The following is a 23,366-nucleotide window of genomic DNA, read 5'->3' as shown; positions in this document are numbered from 1 at the left end:
TGTTGCGGTTGTGCTGCTCTTGAGCGGCCCATCTTTGATCCTGCTCAGCCCAACGCAACTCTTGTTGGGCCCAATGCTCTTCTTGCAAGTTACGGTAGTCTTGAAAATCAGAAGTGATTTCAGCAACACCCGTATAAATTTCTCCGATTTCCTGTTGTATACTTGTGTAACGGTGGTTCAGACGTGCAAACTCACCCATATAAAGATTGTGTTCAGAAGAAGAATTGGGGTGAGATGAACTAGAGGCACCAGCAGTAGGAGTAGGACGAGGAGAGGGTGGAGGACTATGATCTACTGTAACACCTAAATTGGATTTGAGCTTCCAAGTGGTTGATGGAATGTCATTGGCTAAATTGAGTATCTTCTTGTTTCTGCCGTCGATGCGTAGATACTCTTTCCCATCTACTGTCCAATGAACATCCCCAGTGGGAAGGCAGTGGAAAAGATGCATTGTTTCCATAACATCAATGGATAGACGAGTACGACCCATGACTATGTTTGTTGGGTTGTTGGGTAAATGGAGGCCAAGATGCTCAACAATAACAGAAACCATGCCTCCACAATGTAACTGCCCACCATGGCTCGTAGCATTTCTGAGCATTTTTTGAATAACCCAACAACCAAAATGAGGGACTTCAGCAGGCTTATGAATCATACACCACAAGACTTCTAGCTCTTTCTTATTAGCCTTGCTAATCTCTTCTTGAGGGAATAAGAGAGAAGCAATAATCCGATGGGCGACTTTCAAGACCGGATGGATAATGCTAGAAGCTTTGGCTGTTCCTGACTGATAATCATACTCACAAGAAATGCTTCTCCAAAAATTTGTACAGTTTTGCTCAAAAATAATATTTTTTCTGCCCTTTGCTGTGTATACATCTCTTTTTGCTTTGGGAGCACCAATCATATCACAGAGAATGTCAGCATGAAACTGATGGGTTTGATTGAGCAAACGGAAAGTCAGGAGATGAGTTTGATAGTCAAAGGTAATGGAAGACAAAAGTTCCAACATCGGTGTTTGGTAACTAACTGCATGAAGATTCAAAAGACCCTCCCATCCTATGTTTTTAAAGAGCTTGTGGACACCCTTATAGATATGCAAATCTTTGAGGGCTTGGATATCCACAAATTGTTGAGCACCCATGGTTCTTGTAACAAGATTTTCATACAATATCTCTTGTCTATTGGTCTCAAAAATTAGACCAAATTCATAAGGGTTGTCCATGGGGTGTGGGTCTTGTTCATCTTGTGAAGTTCGAATTCTAGGTCTTTTACCCCGAGAAGCCATTACCCAAATGAATCAACAAAGAGTTGCACACAATTAAGACAATAGAAGCACAAGAACTAGCAAGTCTCACCAAAAAAATCACCCAAAAAAATGAGGTTCTATCTAAATGCACAAAGTAAGAGTATGGAACAATTATACCAATTTGTGCTTGATAATGGTGGTAAGATGATATCCAATGCTTCCCCAAGCTATCCCCAAGCTTATCCTACAAGAAATTTCAAGCATTAGGTCGAAATTTTGAGGTTCAAAAATTCTAGGGTCTTGCTCAAAAACCCCAAAATCGGCCATGAGAGGTTGAAATAGATGTGAAAGATAAAGAAGATGAAGAAAAGAGAAGAATTTCATACCTTGGAGCTTGATTTTTTATGCAAAATTGAGGAAGATTGAGTATTTGGAAGGTTTTTTTCGAAGGGGGCAATAGGGAGAGAGGGAATCGCAGGTATTGAGTGAAGAATGAGTTAGAAAAATCGAGATTTGACCTTAAAATCGTTCAGCCCTGTTTTTGCGTTTACATGGCCCGTGTAAATCAAAGGAAAGGATTTACACAGCCGTGTAAATGCCTGAATCAAAAATACTGTGTTTAATCGTTTACACGGCCGTGTAAACCTCTGAAAAGGCCAAAAAATTTGATTTTTTTCACTTTTTGAAATTGCAACCTGCTAAACCTCTATTGCCCGAAAAATGGTTTTTAACCTTCTTTAGCATGAAAAACAACTTGGAAGTTTGAAAACAAGAAAAAAAAATACAATGAAAATATACGAAATGACAAAAATACCCCCGGGTTGCCTCCCGGTTAGCTGCCCCTTTTTAATGTCGTTGGCTCGACTTGGACCCCAACTATTTGTCAATTTTCATACTTTGGATCCATTACTTCCTCCACCTCTTCATTCTTGACTTGAAATCCTTCATAATAAGGCTTCAAACGGTGACCATTTACCTTAAAAATCTTCCCGGTTTTCTCACTTGTGATTTCTATTGCACCATGCTCAAAAACATTAGTGACAACAAATGGTCCCACCCAACGGGACCTTAATTTACCAGGAATCAATTTAAAACGCGAATGGTAAAGTAGTACCTTTTGACCTTTGTGAAATACCTTGCGTGTAATCATCTTGTCATGGAATGCTCTGGTCTTTTCCTTATAAAGAACCTCATTCTCATACGCTTCATTGCGGATTTCCTCAAGTTCTTGTATGTCCAGCTTCCTTTTCTTTCCCGATTCACTTAAATCCATGTTGAACTGTTTGATCGCCTAATAGGCCCTATGTTCCAACTCAACGGGTAATCGACACGGCTTTCCAAAAACGATACGATATGGAGACATTCCAATTGGAGTTTTGTATGCAGTGCGGTACGCCCACAAAGCATCATCAAGGCGTGTACTCCAATCTTTCCTTGTTGTATTAACGGTTTTCTCCAAAATGCCCTTGATTTGTCGATTGCTCACCTCAGCTTGTCCATTTGTTTGTGGGTGGTATGATGTGGAAACTTTATGAGTGACACCATATTTCTTCAAAACACTCCCGAGTATACGATTACAAAAATGTGTACCACGATCACTAATCAAGGCCTTTGGAACACCAAATCTAGAAAAAATGTTAGCCTTCAAGAAATCTATCACAACTTTTGAATCGTTAGTACGGGTAGCCTTTGCTTCCACCCACTTGGAAACATAGTCCACAGCCAAAAGAATATAAATAAAACCCGAAGATGATGGAAAAGGTCCCATAAAATCAATGCCCCAAACATCAAAAATTTCACAAACTAATATGGGGTTTAGGGGCATTTGATTCTTTGAGCTTAAAGAGCCCATTCGTTGACATTTATCACAGCTTGAACAAAAAACATAAGAGTCATGGAAAATACTTGGCCAGTAAAATCCACTCTCTAAGACTTTTCTTGCAGTCCTTTGAGGACCAAAATGTCCTCCACAAGCATAAGAGTGACAAAATGTTAAGATAGAAGATACCTCATATTGATCCACACATCGTCTAATCATTTGGTCAGCACAATATTAGGCGTGTCAAACCCAACAAATAAAGGGTACAAATGACTCCTTAAACACTACTACTATGCACTAATAATGTACTACAAGGTAAGTAGGGTCAATCCACAGAGACACGGGACAAGTGTTTATACCTTTTTTTGCGGAAGGTACAATAATGTTCACATAAATGGGGGGGTTGGTTGATAAGGTGTTGGTCTAGGCTGAAAATTGGTATTAGGTTGATGCCAATTTGGATTGCTTCGTGGCTAGAAGTTTCCTTGCTGTTGACTTGAAAATCCCATAGCTTGAACTGGCTCTACATCTTCTTGTAACATGGGGCACATGTCAGTAGGATGTCCAACTTGTGTACAAATGCCACAAGGTCTAACTGTTGGTGGTTGCATGCCCTTGTCTTTTGCAAGCATCATTACTACCTTAGTCAACTCAGAAAGTTGACTTTCAATTTTTGGAGTAGAAATTTCTTTCACCCCCCTTGGTGCGTCACTGTACCACTCTTCTTCTTGGACTGTATGTTTAGACTCTTCTGCCATGTTTTTTATAAGAACTCTGATTTCTGTTGGAGTCTTATCAGCTATAGATCCACCACTTGATGCATTGAGTAATCTCCTATCCCGAGATGACATTCCTTCACAAAAATACTGCAGCAATTGATATTCTGTAATCCCATGTTGTGGACATCTTGAGCATAATTTCTTGAACCGTTCCCAATAAGTATGCAATGCTTCTCTCTTTTGTTGCTTGATGCCAATTATCTCTCTACGTAAAGCTGATGCTCTTATTTCGGGAAAATATTTATCCAGAAACATCCTTGCAAGTTCATTCCATGTTGTGACTGACCCCGGTGGTAAGTCATACAACCACTCCTTGGCTGAATCTTGTAAAGCAAAGGGAAATGCCCTTAACTTGATTTGATCTTCTGTGACTTCATGTGGCTTCATACCCACACAAACAACATGAAATTCCTTAAGGAATTTATGTGGGTCTTCATTCTCAAGACCATGGAATGAGGGTAACAAATGGATGAGTCCAGACTTGAGTTCAAATTTGATTGTTGCAGGGTAATTTATGCACAAAGGTTGTTGGGTGACATCTTGAGTGGCCCATTGTCTAAAGGTTTGTTTAGGTGGTGGATGTGGAGGATTTTGATTTCCTCCATGGTTGTCTGCCATGGTAAGAGTAGGTGTAGATGGTGGGGTGATACTTTTGGATGTTGGATAGGATGTAGTTGATAGATTTGATGAAGAAGCTCCGGATTTTTGTTGTTTCGTTAAAAGTCTGGCTTGCTTCCTTCTCTGTTTAGCAGATTTTTCTATCTCCAAATCAACTGGTAATGGTGTACCTGTGCGAAAAGATCTTGGCATAAACAATTAGTACTACCGTATCCCCGGCAACGGCGCCAATTTGTTAGGCGTGTCAAACCCAACAAATAAAGGGTACAAATGACTCCTTAAACACTACTACTATGCACTAATAATGTACTACAAGGTAAGTAGGGTCAATCCACAGAGACACGGGACAAGTGTTTATACCTTTTTTGCGGAAGGTACAATAAGGTTCACATAAATGGGGGGGTTGGTATGCAATGATTTAAACAAGTGGATAAAGCAATACGTAGATGATCAATTAAATGAAACAAATTAAGGATTTGTGATAACTCCAACTCTATGCAAGACAATTTGACAATGTGATTCCAATGATGAAATAATATCTACTCAGTTTCACCTAAGTTGGTACTTGAAAGTGTTAACAAGTTCTAACACTTCCCATTCACCAAGTTGTCAAATTCAAAACAAGCTCTTTGAAAATAACCTAACCTTCTAATTTAAGTCTAAACAAGCTCTTAGATAGAAATCAAAAGGTTGCAATATGATTTATGTGAATGTTCCCAACAACACCCAATACTCCTCACAAGCTTGGGAGTTTAAGAGTATGTGAATAAGATTTACACTAAATTCATTCAATGGAAATCAATTTAGTGTTTGTTACTTAGTCCAATTCACAAAACAATTACGGATTTTGCAATTAGATAACTTGAATGACCTAACCCTAATTCAAATGGCCAATAAGAATTACAATTAGAATCAAACATTCAATTGAAACAAAATCAAATTCACTAGGTAGGAATTGGAAGTAAACATCAAATCACATGATTGAAATCACAACTAAAAAGTCAAGACATAAAGTTGGAGAAACTAGGGTTCTAGCCACTCATGACTAGAACAAGATCACAAATCTAGAAAATGAAATTAAAGTTCTTACAAAATGAAATCAAATGTTCCCAAGTGTTAATCAACACCAAAATCCTCAAGAAATCGCCTTCTCTACTCCAAAAGTCGATCCCCTAAAGTAAAAAGTCGGTTCCCCCCTTTAAGAATGGTGAAAAACTGGTTTAAAACCCGCATTTACGTTTACACGGCCCGTGGAAATTAACACTGTCATTTACACGGCCCGTGTAAACGCAAAAATATACTGCGCAGAAATCTACGTTTACACTGCCCGCGTAAACGCAAGGCTTCCATTTACATGGCCGTGTAAACGTCTGTAAAGCCAAAATCTTCGTTTCTTTGATATATTGCTCCTCGGTGCTCTTCAAGTCCCGAAATTTTGTCCGTAACTCTTATTTACCTCCTCCAACAATATCCTACCTCCAAAATTCCCTGAAATATCACAAAAGTATTTGAATGAAGTTGCCTCATGAAAAATCCCTAAAAACATGCAAAATGCATGAGTTTAAGCCTAAATGCAATGTACTTTTATGAAATAAAGCTACAAAATGGGTAGAAGCCAAATTCTTCATTTCTTCATTCTCTCTCTTCAAAGCTCCAAAACTTCTACAACTTTATCTCCAACTCTTGATAACTTCCTCCAACATGATCCAACCTTCATAAGTCCCTGAAATATCCTAAAAGCGTGTGAATGGAATTGCATCATGAAAAATCCCGAAAATATACAAAATGCATGAGTTTAAACCTAAATGTAATGCACTTTTATGAACTAAAACTATAAAAATGAATGCATGAAATGCACCTAACAGCGTGGACTCGCCGAGTCCGGACGCGAACCCGCGTCCAAATCCGCGATTATACTCGGCGAGTCTAAGCTCCAACTCGCCGAGTCTCCTCACAAAGTATCAAAGTAAATAAATAAATAATACCTGGGAATCCGGGCTGTTACAATTCTCCCCCACTAGAACTAGACTTCGCCCTCGAAGTCTCGCTCTACAAATAACTCCGGATGCTGCTCACGCATCTCACACTCCGGTTCCCAAGTCATCTCGGACCCCTTCCGATGTTGCCACCGAACCAAAACCAAGGGCACCTCCTTGTTCCGCAGAACCTTGATCTTTCGATCCTCAATCGCAATTGGTCTCTCCGCGTAATTCAGGCTCGCATCCACCTGAATGTCCCCTAACGGCACTACCGCCGACTCGTCGGCTATACACTTCCTCAACTGAGACACATGGAAGGTATTATGAATCCGCTCCAATTCCGCGGGTAGCTCCAAGCGATATGCTACCCTGCTCACCCTCTCGATCACCCGAAATGGTCCAATATACCGGGGTCCTAGCTTGCCCCTCTTCTTGAATCGGATCACTCCTTTCCAAGGAGATACCTTCAGGAGAACATAATCACCGACCTGGAACTCGAGTTCGGTTCGACGTCTATCTGCATAACTCTTCTGGTGACTCTGAGCGGTCAACAACCTCTGTCTGACCTGCTGGATTTGCTCGGTCGTCTGAAGCACAATCTCCGTACTACCCATCACGTGTTGCCCTACCTCACCCCAGCAAATAGGGGTACGCCATCTCCTCCCATACAATAGCTCAAAGGGTGGCATACCGATGCTCGAATGATGGCTGTTGTTGTAGGAAAACTCCGCTAAGGGCAAATACGCGTCCCAGCTCCCGCCGAAGTCCAACACACATGCTCGAAGCATGTCCTCGAGCGTCTGAATCGTCCGCTCACTCTGCCCATCGGTCTGTGGGTGGTACGTGGTACTGAAATGCAGCCTCGTATCTAACTCCTCGTGAAACTTCTTCCAAAATCTAGAAGTAAATCGCACGTCTCGATCTGAAACAATCGACATCGGAACCCCATGCCGCGATACCACCTCCTTCACATACAACTCTGCCAACCTCTCAGCAGAAGAGCTCTCACTAATAGCAAGAAAATGAGCGCTCTTCGTCAACCTGTCCACGATCACCCAAATTGCATCGACTCCTCTCGCAGTCCTTGGCAATTTGGTGATAAAATCCATGGTAATCTGTTCCCACTTCCACTCAGGAATCTCCAACGGTTGCAGCTTACCATGCGGACGCTGGTGCTCGGCCTTAACTTGGCGACAAGTTAGGCACCTCTCGACGAACCAAGCAACATCCCTCTTCATATAGGGCCACCAATACTCCTTCTTTAGGTCCAAATACATCTTGGTAGCCCCGGGATGGATCGAGAACTTCGATCGATGTACCTCCTCCATCAAAATGGTACGCGTCCCGCCCACAGACGGTACCCAAATCCGACCCTGAAACGTCATAAGTCCCCGACTATCGGTAACGAATTCCGATACCTGACCAACCACCCGCTCTCTTTTATGATTTTCTGATCTCGCAGCCTCAGCCTGAGCCCCTCGGATGGCGTCCAAAAATCGGGGTCATCACCGTCAACCTCAAACATATGTCTCGCAATGGGGCACTCTCTGCCCTACGACTCAGGGTGTCGGCTACCACATTAGCCTTGCCCGGGTGGTACAGGATCTCACAATCATAATCCTTTACCACATCCAACCATCTCCTCTGCCGCATATTCAGATTTGGCTGATCCATCAAGTACTTCAAGCTCTTGTGGTCCGTGTATATCGTACACCGAACCCCATACAAATAGTGACACCAGATCTTGAGGGCGAAAACCACAACCCCCAACTCCAGATCATGGGTGGGATATCTCGTCTCATGAGGCTTTAACTGCCTCGACGCGTACGCGATCACACGCCCTCTCTGCATCAACACCACTCCCAACCCCGATATCGATGCATCACAGTACACCACAAAATCCTCCATCCCTTCCGGCAATGCAAGCACGGGAGCTTCGCACAATCTCTAGCGAAGGGTCTCAAATGAGGTATGCTGCTCCGGACCCCATGAGAAAGTAACACCCTTCTGGGTTAACTTGGTAAGTGGCACAACAATTTTGGAGAAGTCCCTGATAAATCTCCGATAATAGCCTGCCAGCCCCAAGAAGCTCCGGATCTCCGCAGGTGACCTCGACACTTCCCAACTCATCACAGCCTCGATCTTGGCTGGGTCAACCAATATCCCATTCTGGTTAACGAGATGTCCTAAGAACTGGACCTCCCGTAACCAAAAATCGCACTTGGAGAATTTGGCGAATAGCCTCTCCGATCTCAAAACTCCGAGGAGCTCCCTCAAATGCTCCTCATGCTGCTCTCTGGTCCTCGAATACACCATGATATCATCAATGAATACAATTACTGATCGATCCAACATCGACCTACATACCCTATTCATGAGGTCCATGAAAGCCGCGGGTGCATTGGTGAGCCCGAATGGCATCACCACGAACTCGTAATGCCCGTAACGAGTCCTAAACGCCATCTTCTGGATATCCTCATCCCGAACCCTCATCTGGTGATATCCTGACCTCAGGTCTATCTTGGAGAACCAAGACGCCCCCTGCAACTGATCGAATAGATCATCGATCCTTGGTAATGGATAATGGTTCTTGACCGCCAACTTGTTCAACTCCCGGTAATCAATGCACATCCGGTGTGAACCATCCTTTTTCTTGACAAAAAGGATCGACGCTCCCCAGGGTGAGCTACTGGGACGGATGAACCCTTTCCCCAACAGCTCTTGCAGCTGTGAGGATAACTCCTGCATCTCTGGCGGTGCTAGCCGATATGGTGCCTTAGCGATAGGTGCAGCCCCGGGAATCAAATCGATACGAAATTCCACCTGCCTCTCGGGAGGCACACCCGACAACTCCTCAGAAAACACGTCCGGAAAATCACGCACTATCGGCACCTCATCCACTGAACTTGGCCTCCCAGCGGCCTCTCGTACATCCGACACGTAGGCTACGAACCCCTTGCAGCCCTGCTGCAAACTCCGCCTCGCTCTAGCGGCCGAACAGAACACCGAACCACCACGAGTCCCCTCGCCATAAACCGTCAGCGCTCCCCCACTAGGATCTCGGATCGTCACCAATTGACGCTCACAATCTATGACAGCCCCGAAACGGCTCAACCAATCCATGCCTACTATGACACAAACATCCCCCATAGCAATCGGAATCAGATCAATCGGGTACTCCACCCCGAAGATCTCCAGCACGCATCCACGTATCACCTTGGTAGCACATACCTCATGCTCATTTGCTATGGAAACCCGCAGAGGTCGACTCAACGCCTCTCTCGGAATACTAATGTGCCAACTAAAAGTCATAGATATGAAAGACCGACTCGCACCCGAGTCGAATAAAACTAATGCAGGTACATAACTCACAAGAAAAGTACCTACGCATAACATATAGCAATCACAATAGCATAAACTCAATATAAAATAGATAAAGATCACATACCCGCCACGACGTCAGGTGCTGTGCGGACCTCCTCCGCAGTCAGCTGGAAGGCTCTCCCCCTAGCCTTCGGTGCTTCGGCCTTCACTGGCCGGGTCTCAGCAGCTCGAACCACAAGCGTAGATTTCTGCGCTGACCTCTGAAGCTGGGGGCACTCGGCCTTCCGATGGCCGGTCTGGTTGCAATGGAAGCAAACCGAGAACCCCTTCGGGCAGTCCCTCGCAAAATGTCCTTCCTTCCCGCATTTGTAGCATACCCCAGTCTTGCATGGCCCGTCATGGCTCTTGCCGCACTTCCCACAAGTTCGGCCCCTCGAACTGCCTGACCTCGAATCAGTGGACTTTGCCCGCTTGGCGGCCGGCTGCGACTGCGCTGGTCACCGATCACCCCTCTGCAACTCAATCTCCTCTCTCTCCTGTGTCTCAAGCTCGATCTCCCTCTTCCTGGCATTTGCCTGGAGCTCGGAAAATGTCTGATAAGTCGAGTTCGCCACGAACTCACGGATGTCCCTCCTCAAAATACTCAAATAACGGCTCATGCGAGCCTGCTCAGTGGACACCAACTCCGGGCAAAACAGCGCCCACTCATGAAACATCCTCGTAATCACTGTCACCGACTCGGTCCCCTGCTTGAGGGTCAGAAACTCCTGAGCTAAACGTTCCCTCTCCACCTGGGGAACGTACTCGTCACGAAACATTGCAGTAAACCTCTCCCAGGTCACTACAGTCAGCTCAGCCATAGAATAGCTCGCGGTCACGAATTTCCACCAGTCCTTCGCCCCCAAGCGAAGCTGGTTGAGTGCGAATCGCACCCTCAAGTGCTCCGGACACGAGCACGTATAGAAACACCCCTCCATGTCTGAGATCCACCTCATAGCGGCGATTGGATCCTGTGTACCATCGAACTCCGGTGGTTTCGTGTTGCTTAACTCTCGGTACAACAACGAATCACCACCCTGGGGTCTCGCAGCAGCAACAACTGCGGTGGCTGCAGTAACAGCAGCATCAGTCAAAGCAGCGTAACGCTCGTCAAATGTCTCGATCAGAGTGGTCTTAATAGACCCAAACATCTCCGAAATCTCGGCTCTGATGGCAGCAACCACCTCCTCATGGATGATCCGACGGATCTCATCATCGCTCACCCCACTGCTCTCGGGGTTATGGCGTGTCCCGACCATGATCAACCTCTGAAATACAACATAAAAATATCAGGTATACTCTTGAGTATACTCACACTCGATAACTCAAACATCCTCTCTCCTGGTACCCCAAGGATTCTTACTTGGACTGCACACCAATCCGGTGTTTTCAATAGTACGGGCCTAATACTATTGTCCACATCGAATCAATATACAATCCAAGTCCTCCTCCTAGGATCCCAAGTCGTAAATACTCTACTCTCGCTATGCACTGGCTACCCTCAATAGCCCTCTCCTGAGCTCCTCACTGCTACCTACTCAATCTCAAAGTATCTCATAGCAGCAGCGATCTCCTAGGCTAAGGCATCACAAATCAGGCCCACTCTAGTCCTAATAGGAATACCTAGCCTCTCTAGCATGCACAACATAATATATCATAACTCATAACATATAATGTAAGGGTATTTTTGGGATTCACCGTTCGGGCGCTGGCTGACCGTACACACCATCCACTCTGCTCGTTTCCAAAACTTCTTTTTTTCCTTTTAAGAAAATTTGCAGTTTTGGTTGAAAAATTTCTCAAATCCTCGGTTTGAGTTCAAATACCTCCGAAGGTGCATCCGAATCCCTCAAACCAAGGCTCTGATACCAACTTGTAACACCGTAGATTTTCAAAATAATTTTTCTTTTTCAAAATCACATAATATATCACATCACAAATCAAAATCCATAGTAAATACTATTTTCAAAAACAAATCCCAAGATCTCTACACATAATAAACTCCATCGGTGTGTGTGTGTACGTGTCACGCCGTCGCCTTCCCACGGTCCTCGCTGGTACCTGAGACATCAAACACAACAACTGTAAGCATAAAGCTTAGTGAGTTCCCCAAAATACCACATACCACAAATACGCCACTCGAGGCTAATCCGACCCTCCGGTCAAGATGTCTCAGCGAGACCCTCCAGCCCCGCAGCTCGTCGGACCCTCCGGTCCAGTCATAGCTCATTGGGCCCTCTGTCCCGGTCTGAATCGTTGGACCCTCCGGTCCGGTCTATATAGTCATACAGCATACAAACAACACATAACATGTAATCTCAAATATAACACATAATCTCATACATAACACATAAGACCCTCTGGTCAACTCAGAATACCACTCAAGGTAACGTATAGTGAGAAGACTCACCTCGCACGTCTTGGTAACTCGATAATCTCTCAACCACTAGTGCCCGATCTCCCGAGCTATCGACCTCCTACAACACACGTGTATTTCTACTTAATACTGCTTGACTCTGGCTGACTAATACCACGAAGTCAAACCAGTCAACACTGGTCAACGGTCAACGGTCAACCCGACTCGCCGAGTCTGGCGTGGACTTGTCGAGTTCCTACGGGAACCCGATCCCTCTGAATCTCTTCTGACTCACCGAGTCACTCACCCGACTCGGTTACTCAACCCCCGACTCATAATCATTGAACAACCCGCACCAACTCGTCGAGTCTGGGGAATGGACTCCGCGAGTGCATTCCATGCACAACCCCAAACGACCTTCTGAGGTCAGATCCGCTTCACTAATTCATAGATCCAGTCTCCTTAAGCTTATTAACCACGTAAAGTCCAAGTCTTGATGCTCATCAAGCATTGAATAGCTCATGAATGGTGTTTTAGCCTCAAATACCTTGATCCCAAGCCAAAACCTCCATGGATGCATATAAAGCTTTGGCAATGAGGTTCTCTGGACCTCTATGGGTCCAGATCCAGGACCTTAACTCGCTAAGGGACCATGAGGACACTAGATCTAGAAACAAATGGGTTTAAAAGCCCTAAATCTACATGAACATCACAATAACAGAGAATGATTCGAGATTGTACCTCAGTTGTGATGTTCTGGACCTCAAATCTTCAAGAATCCACCCCTCTCTTGCTTCCTCTTGGCTAGATCTCCTCTTTCCTTGCTAGACAACAACTCCAAGGTCAATAATGGCTCCTTCCCTCACTTGAATCACTCAAACGCTCTAGGGTTTCTGTGACATCCCCAAAATCTCAGCCAGAAAAGACCGATTTTCATTTATGCTTTTAAATAATTTCAGAGTAAATCCTTTTGATTTGAAAGATTTGCGGAATTTGTTCCCAAAACAAAACATGATAAAATAATATTTATCAAAGCATTTCATCAAGAGATGCATTTCATTATATAATCAAAACTCGGGATGTCATGTTCCGATACAGACCATAAAGCATAAACGATAAACATTACAAGTCATTCAACAAATATATACATATACAGACTTGTAAACAAAACAACAAGATGATCCATCCATCTTACGCCCATGTGCCACTTCCTGTAATACAAATAAAACTGAGTGGGTCAGGCTTGGGAGCCTGGTGAGCATATAGGGTTTTCAACCCACAATAAATAAGTTATATTTAATTTCACCAACCAATCACTATCCCGATTACCCATTCCCGTTATCCTCACTTTACGTCCCTAAAACAACAACTATCTCAAGGGACCTAATCTAGGATTTTCATCGGGACGGACATCACTGCGTAGGGGTTTCCACAACAATAGATATCCTAAAGGCAACCATGAGGGGGATAGAGTACACCGGTGAACACATCGTTCACAACACCTACAGGTTATGAACCTGCTAGCGTTCCACTGGACTGTCTAGAAGGAGTCCGTGGTCGTTATCCATACTCCGCTGAATAACTAGATCAACAACACCGACAACATCGAGGCCTCTCATCTGTTTATTACACACCAACTATCTACCCATGTTCTACCCAACATATTAGTAGATAAGAATATATATTTTCATACATAGTTTAAACCTGTATATCATTTTCATTCAATATATATTCCACATAACAGATGAGGCATACCACATAACACGTATTCCATAGAAAACAATTCAGATCTATGAGATAGAATAAAGTGAATATCCATTCACGCATACAATCACAAAATATACACATAACAAGTATATCATATAAAATACTTCATAGTTACTCGTTAGAAGAAAGTAACTATACCCTCACACATATAAACCACAATTTACTTAATACTCTCAAATCGCACTTGTATTATTATCGTGTTTATGAAAGGTAGTATACACTCACTTGATCAGAAGATGATCAGACAGCACTACGACTTGCAGAAGTAGTAATCCACAGCAGATCTGGAAGATCTCCACAAAAATCGAACTTCTCGCGGGCAGAGCTTCGGCTCGGGAACCGCACTTCTCGGGATCTTCGGGATCTCGGGACTTGCCTCGGAGCTAGAGTATGATACCGGGGCTTCGGGGTATTTCTGGCACACAAAACGATGCAAAACGGGAGAGAGAAGAGAAGAAATTGGCAAAATAGCCGGCTGCCTTCGGACCCCTTTTATAGAGGCTGGAGCCTCGGAGTACGCGGGGCGTACTGCAGTACGCAGCGCGTACTGCTTCCGAAATCGTCACTGCATGCGTCATCCGAAGTGTCGACACTATCGGAGTACGCGGTAGCGTACTCGCGTACGCGGGGCGTACGTCGGATCGGACTGGTGACTCGGCCTTCGGATAATGCCGGATTTTGATTTAAAAATAAATACAATTTATTTATCAAACTTCGGAAATTCATATCTTCTTCATACGAACTCCGTTATCGACGTTCTTTATATCCACGGAAAGGTGAGACCACGCTCTACAACTTTCGTTTAGACTCCGTCGGCTAATTTTGAATTTATTTTTATTATTTATTTTTAATAGGCCGCGACAGAAAAACTTCGTTATAAATTCATAACTTCTTCGTTTGACGTCCGTTCTCGCCTAAATTTTTATCGTTTCGATACCAACAATGAGATCTTCGATTCTCATTTAGATTGCTTCGGCTAAAAACCACTCGATCTCAAATCGAGTATTTCAGGCTGCACATCGCTAAGTCGAAACTTCGATAAATCATAACTTCCTCATACGAAGTCAGATTTGGGCGTTCTATATATATACGAAAACCTCGTTTCAATTACTACAACATTAACCAAAGATATTAAGTTTATTTTACACTTAAGTTTTGACGCTTATTTTTATTCTTAATTAATCAGACCACATAATTAAGCAACTAAGCACAAAACACATAAGACTCAAATAATACATTCTTATTATTTCAAAATGGGTTACAAAGGTTAATCTAGACTATCACATTGCTAAAAATGGCAAGCCCGGAAACACAGGCGTTACAGTTTCTCTCTGGGGACTGATGAGTGCAAATGACGGCCATAAGGCCCTTTAAATACGCCTCAAACCCGAGAAATTAGGGTTTCATTAAACAGCATGGACTCGCCGAGTCCACTCTTGGACTCGCCGAGTCCGGACGCGAACCCGCGTCCAAATCCGCGATTATACTCGGCGAGTCTAAGCTTCAACTCGCCAAGTCTCCTCACAAAGTATCAAAGTAAATAAATAAGTAATACCTGGGAATCCGGGATGTTACACTTCGTCTTTCGATCCAAAATCGCAAGCGGTCTCTCAATATAATTCAGGCTGCTATCAACCTTAATATCCTCCAAGGGTACAACTGCTGACTCATCTACCAAACACTTCCTCAACTGGGAAACATGGAAAGTGTTGTGGATCTGGCTAAGCTCTGCCGGATGATCCAACCGATACGCAACCCGACCCACCCGGGCCAAAACTCTGAAAGGACCGATGAACCTAGGGCCCAACTTTCCCCTCTTCCGAAACCTGATGACACCCTTCCAGGGTGATACCTTCAGGAGGACCATGTCGCCTACCTGAAACTCCAAGTCTGATCGCCTCCTGTCGGCGTAACTCTTCTACCGACTCTGCGCAGCCTGCAGTCAACTACGAACCTGCTGGATCAACTCTGTCGTCTTGAGCACCACTTCGGAGCTCCTAATGACACACTGATCGACCTCGCCCCAACAAATTGGGGTCCTGCACTTCCTCCCGAAGAGAATCTCTAAGGGAGGGCGGTCAATGCTTGCATGATAACTGTTGTTATACGAAAATTCCACTAACTGAAGATACGTATCCCTACTGCCACCGAAATCTAGGACACATGCCCGGAGCATGTCCTCAAGAGTCTGAATCGTCCTCTCGCTCTGCCCGTCCGTCTGAGGGTGGAAAGCAATGCTGAAATGGAGACGAGTACCCATCTCGTCATGAAACCGCTTCCAGAATCTAGAAGTAAAACGGACATCTCGATCTGACACCACTGAAACAGGCACTCCATGCCGTGCCACAACCTCTCGCACATAAATATCAGTTAGCTTCTCAGCCGATATGCTCTCCTGGATATGTATAAAATGAGCACTCTTTGTCAACCGATCCACTATAACCCAAATCGAATCCACTCCACTTGCGTTCTTGGGGAGCTTAGTGACAAAATCCATGGTGATATCTTCCCATTTCCACAATGGAATGTATAACGGCTGCATCTTGCCGTGAGGCCTCAGGTGTTCTGCCTTAACCTTCCTGTAGGTCAGGCACCTCTCCACATACCAGGTGACATCCCGCTTCATGCACGGCCACCAATAGTCGGGTCGAAGATCCCTATACATCTTCGTTGCCCCTGGGTGGATGGAAAATCGAGACTTATGAGCCTCGTCCATCAGCACTTGCCGTACTCCGCCCCAGTACGGTACCCAAACTATCCCATGAAGGGTCAACAATCCTCGACTATCATAGTCGAAGGAAGCTACTCGGCCCACAATCCTCTCACACTTCTGCCTCTCCTCCTTGAGGCCCTCGATCTAAGCCTCTCTGATCTTCTCTAGCAATGGAGTAATTACTGTCATCCTCAAACATATGTCCCTGATCGGGGCCGCTGCCGCCTTGTGGCTCAGGGCGTCGGCCACTATGTTGGCCTTCCCTGGGTGATAAAGGATCTCACAATCATAATCCTTTACCATGTCTAACCACTGCCGCTGCCTCATGTTAAGATTCGGCTAATCCATGAGATATCTCAGACTCTTATGATCCTTGTAGATGGTACAACGGACCCCATAAAGGTAATGCCTCCAAATCTTGAGAGCAAACACCACTGTTCCAGCTCTAAATCATGCGTAGGATAGTTAGCCTCGTGAGGCTTCAGTTGTCTCGAGGCGTAAGCTATCACACGGCCTCGCTACATCAACACTGCTCCCATACCTGTGATCAAAGCATCACAGTAGACTACAAAATCCTGTACTCCCTCTGGCAGGGTAAGGATCGGTGCCTCGCACAATCTCTGCCTGAGGGTCTCAAATGCTGCCTGCTGCTAAGGCCCCCAGCGAAACACCACCGACTTCTTAGTCAGTCGGGTGAGTGGTACAACTATCTTGGAGAAATCCTAGATGAATCTCCTGTAGTACCCTGCCAACCCTAGGAAGCTCCGAATCTCAGATGGAGATCTCGGGACCTCCTACTGCATCACGACCTATATCTTTGCCGGATCAATCAAAATACCCTTCTGATTGACGAGGTGCCCAAGGAACTGCACCTCGCATAACCAGAACTCGCACTTGGAGAAGTTTGCGAAAAGTCTCTCCCTCCTTAGAATCTCTAGCACCTCCCTTAGGTGCTCCTCATGCTGCTCTTGAGTCTTGGAATAAACCAAGATGTCATCAATGAATACTATCACCGACCGATCCAAGAACGGCCGACAAACGCGGTTCATGAGATCCATGAATGCGGCTGGAGCGTTGGTGAGCCCAAACGGCATCACCACGAACTCGTAATGACCATACCGGGTCCTGAAAGCAGTCTTCTTCACATCCTCATCCCTAACTCACATCTGAAGATACCCGGAGCGTAAATCGATCTTGGAAAACCAAGACGCTCCTTGCAACTGATCAAACAAATCATCTATCCTCGGGAGTGGGTAACGGTTCTTCACCGTTACCTTATTCAACTTCCGATAATCTATACACATACGGTGCGACCTGTCCTTCTTCTTCACGAACAAAATCGGTGCTCCCCAGGGAGAACTGCTCGGCCTGATAAAACCCTTGTCTAGTAGCTCATGCAGCTGCGTAGACAATTCATGCATCTCTGAGGGAGCCAACCGATACGGTGCTTTGGCTATCGGAGCCGCACCAGGGACCAGGTAAATCCTGAACTCAACCTGTCTCTCGGGAGGTATTGCAGGAAAATCCTCTGGAAATACATCCGGGTAGTCTCACACTACCAGAATATCGTCAACCGTCGTCTTTCCCTTCTCCCGAGCATCTAAACCATATGCAATATAACCGGCGCAACCCTGCTGGAAATAGCGCCTCGCTCTCGCTGCTGAACACAGAACTGGTCCGCGATGTGGCCTCTCGCCCTGAATCACTAACTCTCCCCCACTGGGAGTGCGAAACCTCACCAACTGAAGCTCACAATATATCACCGCCCCATTGGGGCCCAGCCAATCCATGACTACTATGACCTTATTCCCTCGCAGGGGGATAAGAACCAAGTCCACCGGAAATTGCTCATCGAATAACTGTAGAGAACATCCTCTGTGTACTCTCGCCACCTTAACGGTCCTGTCAGCTGCTATCTCAACCTCAAGTGGACAATCTAGCTCCCTGATGTGTGTGAAACCCACTAGTTTTAAACCTACTTTTAATTATCAAATAACACACAAAAGGCAGTAAACCTATCAATTGTGGTATAGCTAAATAAGCAAGGTATCGAACACAGGGAACGGCAAATTAAACTAAAAACTAATTTAATCTAAGTTGATTAAGAAGCAGGGGTTGTTCTCTAGTTTTACAAGACTAGAAACTTACTAATTATTACTAATTTAAAGCTAGAAAATAACGATTTAACTAGATTCAATAAATGGAAAGGAACTTCTGTTTAGTTCAACTTGGTTAACTCTATGGTTGACTTTCAAGGTAATAGTGCAATGGATTAATTCCTTCGTTGGTTACCGATTCAAGTGATTAGATTTATGTTCACTACCCTAATCCTTAGCAAATAAACTAACTCAAACAGTGGCCAATTGTCTAATTTAATTATATTTACTAGATTAATTATTCGGGTTAAGTTAGACTTGCAATAGTTAACTAATTTAGTCTTTTAACCTCTTGTTTGATAGTCATCTTACAAGCTTGCACATGAATTTACTCAATTTTCTTATTATTTCTAGTTTCATATTCATTAATCCTAGACATATAACTATGTGGTCACAATATATCATATGAGGACAATAATCAATAAATGTTCATTCTAATCAATTATCTTCCTATTAACAGAAAATTAATTATTATTCACACACAAGGTTCTTTAGCAAGCTAAAATAACAAGAATTCACCAACTTGGAATTAATCCTACCAATCAATCAAACCATATTGTCAACTTTGTATCCCCAAACAGAAGTCTAAAGGTTTTAGCTCATAATGAAAGTAAATAACAGCAAACAATCAAAGTCAAGTTGCTTAATCAAGATGAATAAACAAAAGAATAAATGGAATGATGAAATTTTGCCTTAATTACTCTCCGGAATTGAATTCTAGCTTCCTTCGTTGTCTTCTAGGGTTTTTCAGGCTTCTCAATCGTAGCAAGATACTTCTGAATCGTCCCAGAACTCTCCCCTATCGATCTGTGGAATTATCAATAAATATACGAATCGACTCGTCGAGTCAAGTGGTGACTCGTCGAGTCCCTCTCACATTCCCCGTATTGCGATAACTCTCTGGAATCCCGAGTCATTATCTTCTCGATCCTTCGATTGGACTCGCCGAGTAGACGATATAACTCGCCGAGTAGGTGCCTTTTTAAGTGTTTTCCTTCTTTATTCCATTCTCGATCTCCTAACTGTTTCTCTTGCTTCCTTTCGCTTCCGAGCTTCATCTTTGGACTGAAAAACATAATTTAACACTTTTAAGTACCTTTTGTCCATAATATGCGATAATTAGACTAATAAATGAATAAAAATGTATACTTAATATGAACTAATTATGCACATATCACTCCTCTGGAGCTCTACTAAACCTCTTGCTAAGCGCAAGATAGACGAATGATCGGGTAGCCCCCGAATCAAACAATACTGTTGCTGAAATGCCGTTCACTGAGAACGACCCTATATAAAACATATAACCATAAGAAACAATCAATAATAAATGTAGAGATAATGGAAAAATACATACCCGTCACCACAGCAGGAGTCGCTCGCGCCTCCTCTGTTGTCAGCTGAAAAGCCCTACTCTTCGCCACCAGCATTTCAACTCGGCCCTGACGGCCATCTATAATCCTCAAAGTAGCAGGATCAGGTGCTGACACCTTCCCTGCAGCAGCTAAACTTAGACACTAGGACTTTTTGTGTCCCCTCTGATTGCACTAGAAGCAAATCAGACCTGTTTCCGCAATGGCGGTAGTAGTGGCTGTACAATCTCTGCTCATATGCCCAGTCCGACCGCAATTGTAGCAGCCGGAACTCCCTGCCTTGCACGTCCCATCGTCCAATCTCCCACACTTTCCACACTGACCGTGGCTTTGCTGACTCCTAGATCTGTGATCTGAAACCTTGGGATGACCGCCTCTGGCATCCTCTTCCTCTCCATCTCAAGGTCAATCTCTCTCTCCCGAGCCCTAACAATCATATCATCCAGCGTTTTACAGCTGGACCGGCTCACAAACTGGCGGATATCACTACGCAGCATCTCATGATAACGGGCCTTCTTCATTTCCTCATCAGCTGCGTACTAAGGAACGAGAAGCGCCCTCTCCCTGAACTTGGCGGTAATCTCCACCACTGTCTCTGTAGTCTGGGTGAGATCCTAAAACTCCCTGGCTAACTGTTGCACCTCAATAACCGGTGCGAACTCAGCTTTGAACCTGGCAGTAAAGTCAGCCTAGGTCATAGCATCCAAAGTTGCGTCGTCTCCAATGACATGTCCAACCTCCTCCCACCAATCGCGTTCCCTGTCCTTCAGAAGACATGGCGCTAATCTGACCTTGTCCCCCTCGGGACACCTGTTAGTGCGGAATGCATTGGCCACATCCGCCAACCATCTGGTACTCACTATGGGGTCCCGCGCCTCGTGATAATCTGGAGCTCCACATGCCCGGAACTCCCTGAAAGTAAGTGTGCGCGACCCCATCATGGCCGCCACCTCAGCACGAAATGTGCCTAGCTTCTGCTCCATTAACTCTAGTATACCCTCCTTGATCGAACCAAAGATCACTGGAGTCTGCTCAAGAATGATACGGGTCACCTCTGAAGTGAAAAACTCTCTAGTCTGATCATCTAGATGCTCGGCTCCCGAGCCTGATCCGGATCCCTCTTCGGCACCTCAACTGCCGACTGCTGGTCTAGGGCGTAAAACCACCATGCTGAAAACACATTACGATAAACTTCAGAGCACTGATATATCTCGAGGGATCACTACTACTACAGGCTTTTCGGTCTCATCTCAGCCTTCCTCGATTTAAGTACGGATCCTCTTCTTCCAGTAGTATGGGCCCCTACTACCTTCCACATCTACCCTTACCCTCCTCAAGGACTGCCTCGACTCCACCAAGCCACTACTACTACTGCTGATCTCTACTCCTCTCATCCTAGGCTTGGCCTAGGGAAATCTCTAACTCAACCAAAACCAGTCCTCAGCCGCTGAAGGCCTCCTTGTAATGCCAATTAGCCATCACCTGAATACCATCACATATGATGAGGCTCGGATAATCCTTCGAGTAAAAGACTCATCCCTACAACGGTTAGACTCAAACAAGGGTTGCGCAGTAGGGCCAAATCCAGCACTCTGAGATTATTCAACCCTGGTCACATGTGATGTGACGTATTCACCTAATACCTAACTCCCATTACTCGGAGCCCCACAAAGCACATAACAAGTAGCATTTGGACACAGGAGACTACTCAAGCAATTTTATCCTCATAATGAGAAACTGCACTAGCATACAATGCTAAGCTCATACTACCAGGCATAACCTAAACAGGCTATCCTACTGCTGTCTACTCAATACTAGCTTGCAATTCTCAATAAGCTAGAACACATATAGCAGGCACATAAGGCATCCTCCTAGATCCTCAGTCCTATACTAGCATACTGTTCTACTGAAACTGAAACAGATAATCATAATATAAACTTGTATGGGTAATTTGGGAGTACTTACTTGAGCTCGGCTGATCGCATGCACCACACCCTTTTCTGGTTTTCAAAATTCTTTTATTTCTAAGTTCTTTTTCAAAAATCCCTTTTTGAAAATGTTTTTCTTTTGAAATTCTTTTACCGTGTCCTTAGTTTGAGTTCAGACACACCCGAAAATGTTTCCGAATCCCTCAAACCAAGGCTCTGATACCAACTTGTATCATCCCAAAATACGACCCCAATTTTTTTTAATTATTACTAAAATCATTAGATCAATACCATAAAAAGGAAAACCATATTAAAATATCTCAAAACCATAACAAAGTATCCCAAGAAAACTGTATCAAGACTGTATCAAATCATGTCAATGAAAAGCTAAATCATCTCCTAGGACAAAACTGAAGCTGTGGTGTGTACGATGCCATCATCCCGAGCTCTTTCCTTTACTTGCAGAAGTACCTGAAACTGTAAGCACGAAGCTTTGTGAGCTCCCCCAAACTACCACATAGCATACAATAACATATAAACACCTATTGGGCCTTGCCCACTGCATCGGACCGAACTCCGGAAACTACATCGGATCGAAGTCCAGAACTAACCAGGGCCTTGCCCACTGCATCAGACCGAAGCCCGGAAACTGCATCGGACCGAAGTCCGGAACTAATTGGGACCTTGTCCCCTACATCGGACCGAAGTCCGGAACTAACTGCATCGGACCAAAATCCGGAACTGACTGGGACCTTGTCCCCTGCATCGGACCAAAGTTCGGAAACTGACTGTGCATAACATGGCATTGCATAAACATATCAACTAGCATAAGCACATATACTTCAGACTGCATCAGATTGAAGTCCGAAACACATAATACAAAACATACTTGAATCACAAAGACATCAAGCAATCTAACGACTGCATCGGACCGAGGTCCGGAACTACTGCTAATTAAACGGGCCGACATTGTGGTCGTAGACTCGTTCCTACTGGAAGGAAGACTCACCTCGTAGTCTAGCTGCTGAATGAACTACTCTGGAATCTGTCTGCTGCGGCTCCGATTTCACCCCGGCTACAATTTCCACAAGTACACTCAATCAAATATTGATAACTATACTGAGGGTAAAATGACTATTTTACCCCTGGTCAAAGTCAACATACAGTTGACCCGACTTGTCGAGTTGGGCCACCAACTCGTCGAGTCCCTACTCTCATTTCTCATTTCTGCGCACTACTACTCGTCAAGTTTGGCATAGACTCGACGAG

General features: G+C 44.5%; 1 protein-coding gene across 1 annotated transcript; it reads right to left on the bottom strand.

Annotated features, from left to right (window-relative positions):
* Positions 1–2,132: 2,132 nt before the first annotated feature.
* On the bottom strand, positions 2,133–2,522 carry LOC128127079 (uncharacterized). Its single transcript, XM_052765422.1, has one exon. The coding sequence runs from the start codon at positions 2,520–2,522 to the stop codon at positions 2,133–2,135; it is 390 nt and encodes a 129-aa protein (XP_052621382.1).
* Positions 2,523–23,366: the final 20,844 nt, after the last annotated feature.

The sequence above is a fragment of the Lactuca sativa genome, chromosome 1 (genome assembly GCF_002870075.4).
Source record: "Lactuca sativa cultivar Salinas chromosome 1, Lsat_Salinas_v11, whole genome shotgun sequence".
NCBI lineage: Eukaryota > Viridiplantae > Streptophyta > Magnoliopsida > Asterales > Asteraceae > Lactuca > Lactuca sativa.
This window is presented reverse-complemented; position numbering and strand designations above follow the sequence as displayed.

Excerpts from the sequence above, each read along its gene's own strand:
- LOC128127079 (XM_052765422.1), bottom strand. The coding sequence starts at position 2,522 with ATGGATTTAAGTGAATCGGGAAAGAAAAGGAAGCTGGACATACAAGAA.